The sequence below is a fragment of the Procambarus clarkii genome, chromosome 28 (genome assembly GCF_040958095.1).
Source record: "Procambarus clarkii isolate CNS0578487 chromosome 28, FALCON_Pclarkii_2.0, whole genome shotgun sequence".
Taxonomy (NCBI): domain Eukaryota; kingdom Metazoa; phylum Arthropoda; class Malacostraca; order Decapoda; family Cambaridae; genus Procambarus; species Procambarus clarkii.
The window spans coordinates 3,642,967-3,650,564 of NC_091177.1; the positions used below are offsets into that span (position 1 = coordinate 3,642,967).

The following is a 7,598-nucleotide window of genomic DNA, read 5'->3' on the forward strand; positions in this document are numbered from 1 at the left end:
CTATAATTAACAACAGTTGTGGAACAACAGTTTACACAAACTGTAAAATTAATAGATTTCCAAATATTTTTTCTGTGAACATTTTTTGAATTTTTTTTGAGTGAATTTTTTTTTCGTCACTAATTTATTCGTGGGAACTAGGAAATAAATTTTTAATCTCCCAATTCATAAGAAAGATGCATATTTACTGCTGACCTGACCTCGAGGTCGACCTCGAGGGGGGGGAGGGGGGAGGAGGGTGGAGGGTGACTTCGTACAAGGCAATGTTTACAGACGAGGGGAAGGTAGCGAGGAACGCAAAAATAGAGGAGGCCTGCAGGATGTTTACCGGAAGATCTTGACCAACTGCTGGAGTTAGCAGACAAATGGTTGCTGGAGTTTAATCGCCACGAGTGTAAGGTAATGGGGGGTGGGGGGGGTGGGGGGGGAAAGGAGACGAGGTATACCCTAAGGGAGAGGCAATTACAGGAATCAGAAAGGTAAACTATTTAGATGGTGGACGTAGAGGCAGCAACAGCTAGATCAGAGGCACTCACAAAGATGGGAACACCAGAGGCACTCATAAAGATGGGAACACCAGAGGCACTCATAAAGATGGGAACACCAGAGGCACTCACAAAGATGGGAACACCAGAGGCACTCATAAAGATGGGAACACCAGAGGCACTCACAAAGATGGGAACACCAGAGGCACTCATAAAGATGGGAACACCAGAGGCACTCATAAAGATGGGAACACCAGAGGCACTCACAAAGATGGGAACACCAGAGGCACTCATAAAGATGGGAACACCAGAGGCACTCACAAAGATGGGAACACCAGAGGCACTCACAAAGATGGGAACACCAGAGGCACTCATAAAGATGGGAACACCAGAGGCACTCATAAAGATGGGAACACCAGAGGCACTCACAAAGAAGGGAACACTAGAGGCACTCACAAAGAAGGCAAGACCAGAGGCACTCACAAAGAAGGGAACACCAGAGGCACTCACAAAGGAGACACCAGAGGCACTCACAAAGGAGACACCAGAGGCACTCACAAAGGAGACACCAGAGGCACTCACAAAGGAGACACCAGAGGCACTCACAAAGAAGGGAACACCAGAGGCACTCACAAAGAAGGCAAGACCAGAGGAACTCACAAAGAAGGGAACACCAGAGGCACTCACAAAGAAGGCAACAGCAGAGGCACTCACAAAGAAGGGAACACTAGAGGCACTCACACACGAGGCAACACAAGAGGACCGCTGCTAAGCATTTGCCAGTCGTTAAAATACTGGAGTGAAGGCCCTCTGTAGCTAACATAAAGAGCAGAGCGGCTGAGAGCGGAGTCAAGCGTGGCTCCTAGAGTGCACTTACTCAACCAACATTCACTGATTCGTTTCTATACTTCGCTACTTACCCCAGTACTATCCCCCCCCCCGCCCGTCCCCTCACCTGTCCTACCGTCTCCCCTCTGATCCCTTACCACCACCACCGGTCCAGAGATTGGCTGATTACCTAAGCTCACGATTTCCCCGCGTTCCTGTCTGTCTGTCTCCCCCTCTGTCCATTACTTCCCTCTTACTTTACCCTCTCAAAACCTTCGCTTTTTATCCCGTCTTTTCTCTCGCCGCCCCCCCCGTCTGATATCCTCTCTCATATATTTTGAGACCAGCGAACTCAACATCTGGTTCCTAGACGATGGCACCCTGGCAGGGACACAGGAATCTCTGGTAGAAGATCTACAGCTGGTGAAATCTAAAGGAGAGGAGTTAGGACTCACCCTAAACCCATTAAAGTGTGAAATCATCTCATCTAGCCAACCAATCATAGATGCAGTGCGAATCATATTGCCAGGAGCCCCAGTGATCGCTCCCACCGACAGTGTGCTGCTAGGGGCACCTCCGGGCTCGAGCGCCATTGAGGTAGTCCTCGAAGAAAAGCTTAAAGACCTGAGGAGGATGGAGGGAAGAATAGGGGCTTTGGACGCCCACGATGCATTGTACCTTCTCACAAGGTGCCTGGCTTTGCCCAGACTTGCCTATTTCCTAAGGTGTGCTCCCTCCTTTAACAGCCCAAAATTAACGGAATATGACACACTCCTAAGGTCAATAACCGTGAAAGTGTTAAACCTCTCCCTGCAAGATGACCAATGGGACCAAGCAACGCTCCCAGTTAGACTCGGGGGGATAGGTATTCGCAAGGCGACACAGTTAGTATTGCCGGCATTCTTATCTTCGACCAGTGCTACAAGTGAATTAGTGAATGAAATACTACCAGAATACCTAAGAGACTCCATTGGGATTCATGATCCCAAGTTTTCGGAAGGAGCCGGTCAGTGGGACACTCTTGCCAACTCTCATCCTCGACCAACTTTTTCAAATGACTGCAAACAGGCCAAATGGGATAGCCCCATAGTGGAGAACATCGCCACAGCATTGCTGGAGGCAGCTTCCAGGAAGGACAGAGCGCGTCTTCCAGCTGGGCAAGCTCCCTATGCCGGGGACTTCCTGTTGGCAGTCCCTAATTCCGCCTTGGGCATCCGCCTGGACCATGGGGATCTAAGTATTGGTGTTGCCCTGCGCCTTGCCGTCCCTATCTCCACGGACACCGGTGTATTTGCGGCCATGCACGGGCAGACCAATACGGCAGCCATGGTCTCATTTGTCGTAAGACACAGGGAAAGATTGCCAGACACGAAGCAGTCAATGACATCATCAAGAGAAGTTTGGCTACAGCTGGATGCCCAGCTCAAAGAGAACCTCAGTTGAGCAGACCTGACAAGTCACAAACGCCCAGATGGAGTCACCCTGCAGCCATGGAGGGAAGGTAAACAGGTCGTGTGGGACTACACGTGTGCATCTACATTGGCTGATACCTATCTACCTTACATCACAGCTGAGGGAGGCGGGGCGGCCACCTTCATGGAGACCCAGAAAACTAACAATACCGAGTCCTAGAACGTTGTTACAGGTTCGTACCGATAGGCTCTGAGACTCTGGGCGCCTGGGGTAAATGTGCACTTAAGTTCTTAAAGGAGCTGGGCGAGGAACTCATTGCGAAAACTATAGTTTTTCTATAGTTTTCTATAGACTCGCGAGCGGCCAATTTCCTGTTCAAGCGCCTCAGTGTCGCTGTTCAGAGGGGAAATGCGTGCTGTATCTTTGGTACGCACCCAACCTCCGAGGAGCTGGACGAGGTCTTCGAACACTGTTATATATGTGTATGTGTTCTCTGTAAACTGTAGCAATGTAATAAAATAAAATAAAAATTAATAAATAAGAATGGGGATGGTGGGAGAAGAAAAGATTAAAAGTGTTCATTGAGAATCTAGAAGGTCTTCTCTGAATACTCTTTATTTACTTCTCCGAGGCTATGGGTCCCTACAATTGCACGAGTGGTGGTACCCCTATATATATAATATATATATATATATATATATATATATATATATATATATATATATATATATATATATATATATATATATATAATATAATATAATATCCGAGAGTAGAGCTTCTCTGTATAAAGTTCTTCACTTGGGAGAGAAGTGAGAAAAAGTGCATTTCTAAGTTCATTTTACACTTTAATGGACCAGTTGTGTTTACCAAGGTTCAACTGAACATGCGTAGAGGGGGAGGGGGTGTAGCCACCTGAGTGAGGGAGGGGGGGGGGGGAGGGAGGTGTAGCCACCTGAGTGAGGGGGGAGGGGGTGTAACCACCTGAGTGAGGGGGGGAGGGAGGGTGTAGCCACCTGAGTGAGGGGGGGGGGTTGGAGGGGGGTGTAGCCACCTGAGTGAGGAGGGGGGGTGGAGGGGGGTGTAGCCACCTGAGTGAAGGGGGGGGGGAGGGAGGGAGGGAGGAGGGTGTAGCCACCTGAGTGAGGGGGGGGAGGGAGGTGTAGCCACCTGAGTGAGGGGAGGAGGGGGGTGTAGCCACCTGAGTGAGGGGTGGTGTAGCCACCTGAGTGAGGGGGTGGAGGGGGGTGTAGCCACCTGACTATAGATTCAACACACCAGACAATCGAAGGTCCTAAAATATTAATGCCGGAGTTGGCATTCAGGTTTTGCTGGGAGCCGCAGCCGCAGGATGTCCTGTGCGGCCTTCCCGCACCTGCGGCCGCCCACCTTCCTCAGGGGGGGGGGGATCACACCCAAGCTCTTGGGTCCCGCCTTCACAGCTGCCCATCACTCTGATGCAATGACTCTCACGCTTATATAATTCAACTCCCCTTTCTCATTTCTCTTTTATTCTCTTCCCATCTCCAACTTTCTCACTCCTCTCTTATCCCCCTTCCGTCTCTCCCCCTCCCCCTCTCTCAATTTTCTCCTCTCTGTCTCCCGTCTCTTCGAACATCCGCCACCGTCTCTTTCTCCTTACTTCTGTCTGTCTTTACCCGTGTATGTGTCTGTGGTGGTGGTGATGTCTGTCTGCGTTTTCCCGTCTGTCTGCCTGTCTGTCTCTTAATCCTGGACAACCCAGTCTGTCTGCAGGCCTCTGTCTGTATCTATCTCTGTATCTATCTGTCTCTGTATCTATCTGTCTCTGTATCTATCTGTCTGTCTCTATCTGTATATATCTGTCTCTATCTGTCTCTGTCTGTATCTATCTCTGTCTGTATCTGTCTCTGTCTGTATCTGTCTCTGTCTGTATCTATCTGTCTATATCTTACATTCTGTCTGTCTGTCTCTGTTCTTGCTGACTATTGCTGTCTCTCTCTCTTATAAAATCCCTATAATAGTCGACCATTGGCCTGTGTATGGTCCGCCGGCGGGAGGAGGGCAGCGGCGTCACGTATTAAGGTCTTCAGCAGTTACCAATGTGTCTTGAGAAAGGCTTCGAGGCTCTGGGAGAGTAGTCTGGGTCTTTTTAATTTCATTAAAGCACCATAATTCTGACTTTGTAGCGTCTGGTGATTAAGGACGAGGGAGATAGTTGGTTTACTGGTAGAGTTTGTTCTTGGGTAATTACCTAAGGGTAGTTACAGCCTGGGAGCTACGCTCGTGGAGTCCCGTCTTCCCAGCACTCTTTGTCGTATAACGCCTTGAAACCACTGACGGTTTTGGCCTCCACCACTGTCTCACCGTCTACCACTCTGTCTGCTTAAGAAGACAGGTAGTGATAGGTGTATAATGCTTCATCTTGTGTCCCCATCCTGCGGGTCTCTCCCTTCTCTGTGTCGCCATTGTCTTACACTTACTGGTGTTCACGTCAATCAGCCATTTCTCGGACTAACTGTACCCAGGCTATCATAGGTCTTGTAGTAATTTATTCTGCCTCTGTTTCGGTTCATTTAATTAATATTTCATCCACCAAGACTGTCCTGTAGGCCTCTACCCCTCGCGGTGGGGGGGGGGGGGGGGGGCAGCTTGTGTATTAAAGACAATGTAATTTTTAGAATTTTGTTGTGATGAAAATGACATGTTTGTGACACTAGCGTCATACATATTAAACTAATACATAGGTAAACTATACATATTTGGGGCACGACGAGCTGTTATTATGAGGTTAATGGCATTAAGGAGTTTATTATCTACTATCTGAATGTAGTTTTAGCATTGTTTTGTAGGTGTTTTGCTCGCGGGGGTTGAGCTTTGGCTCTTTGGTCCCGCCTCTCAACCGTCAATCAACAGGTGTGTGTGTGTGTGTGTGTGTGTGTGTGATTGGGGTCGTAGAAGAGGTGATGAAGCTGGTCTCATAACAGAACATGATCCGAGAGCTTTGAGTGCACGAGTGTGTGTGTGTGTGTGTTGAGGGCGAGTGAGCCTGAGTGCACGCTACTCAAGACACGGCCAAGACAAGCAGAGAAGGTGAAGGCAGACTTGGCGAAGGGGGAGGGGAGAAGGCTCAGGATGAGGTTAAGGGGAAGTGGAGGATAAAGGGAAAGTAGGAAGGGAAAGGGGGGGGGGGGGAAGGCAAGGATGGGGAGGGGATAGGGGGTAGGAAGGGGGGGTAGAGGATAGAGGAAGCAACGTTCAATACATGATAGCCGATTATCGACAAGTACAGACTTACCTGGTCGGCCCTCCCATTAGTGGTACCTGGGAATGGACCGACAGGTGAGTGGGGCTGATGGGAGAGGGGGAGTGGGGGGGCTGGTGGGAGAGGGGGGGGAGGGCTGGTGGGAGAGTGAGGGGGGGGGGAATGATGGGAGAATGTTTTTTGAGTAAAGAGGATGGAGAAACACAGGTGAAGTGAAAGTTCAGAAACGGGAAAATTTCAGAGTTATGATAGCGGGCGGACTGTCCGCCTTGCTGACACCGTGTGTGTGTGTGTGTGTGTGTGTGTGTGTGTGTGTGTGTGTGTGTGTGTGTGTGGCAGCTGTGTGTGTGTGTGTGTGTGTGTGTGTGTGTGTGTGTGTGTGTGTGTGTGTGTGTGTTGGCAGCTGAGCTGAGCTTGCTCTCTCTTGTCAGGCAGCTGTGAGTGTGAGTGTGTGTGTGAGCTTCACGTGTATTTCAACATATATTTGCATGTATATAGATGAATCCTGTATAGCATTCACATATACACTCTCAGATGCTTTCACACCTTTCAATGGAATGCATCAAAAGCATTTCAATAGAATGCATTAGGAAGTGATGTGGTGGAGACTCCATACACAGTTTCAAATGTAAATACGATAGAGCTCGAGAAGCCCAGGAACCTGTACACCAGTTGATTGACAATTGAAAAGCGGGAGCAAAGAGTCGCAGCTCATTTGTTTATATTTATATAATATATATATATAATATATATATATATATATATATATATATATATATATATATATATATATATATATATATATATATATATAATATATATATATAAATATATATTTTTGCGAGGGGAAGAGATTTCTGATCAGCATTTCATCTAGGAATTATGCATAATGGGGCTGGGTTTTCATCGAGGCTCTTGGGCCACCAGCTGTGGGAGTGGGGCGTCTCATCTTGGGCCACCAGCTGTGGGAGTGGGGCGTCTCATCTTGGGCCACCAGCTGTGGGAGTGGGGCGTCTCATCTTGGGCCACCAGCTGTGGGAGTGGGGCGTCTCATCTTGGGCCACCAGCTGTGGGAGTGGGGTGTCTGATCTTGGGCCACAAGTTGTGGGAGTGGGGCGTCTCATCTTGGGCCACCAGCTGTGGGAGTGGGGCGTCTCATCTTGGGCCACCAGCTGTGGGAGTGGGGTGTCTCATCTTGGGCCACCAGCTAGTGGGAGTGGGCGTCTCATCTTGGGCCACCAGCTGTGGGAGTGGGGCGTCTCATCTTGGGCCACCAGCTGTGGGAGTGGGGCGTCTCATCTTGGGCCACCAGCTGTGGGAGTGGGGCGTCTCATCTTGGGCCACCAGCTGTGGGAGTGGGGCGTCTCATCTTGGGCCACCAGCTGTGGGAGTGGGGCGTCTCATCTTGGGCCACCAGCTGTTGGAGTGGGGTGTCTCATCTTGGGCCACCAGCTATGGGAGTGGGGCGTCTCATCTTGGGCCACCAGCTGTGGGAGTGGGGCGTCTCATCTTGGGCCACCAGCTGTGGGAGTGGGGCGTCTCATCTTGGGCCACCAGCTGTGGGAGTGGGGTGTCTGATCTTGGGCCACAAGTTGTGGGAGTGGGGCGTCTCATCTTGGGCCACCAGC

General features: G+C 49.7%; 1 protein-coding gene across 1 annotated transcript; it reads left to right on the forward strand.

Moving 5' to 3' along the window:
- The first annotated feature begins 540 nt into the window (after nt 1–540).
- Nucleotides 541–1,257, forward strand: LOC138369335 (uncharacterized protein DKFZp434B061-like). Its single transcript, XM_069332572.1, has one exon. The coding sequence runs from the start codon at nt 541–543 to the stop codon at nt 1,255–1,257; it is 717 nt and encodes a 238-aa protein (XP_069188673.1).
- Nucleotides 1,258–7,598: the final 6,341 nt, after the last annotated feature.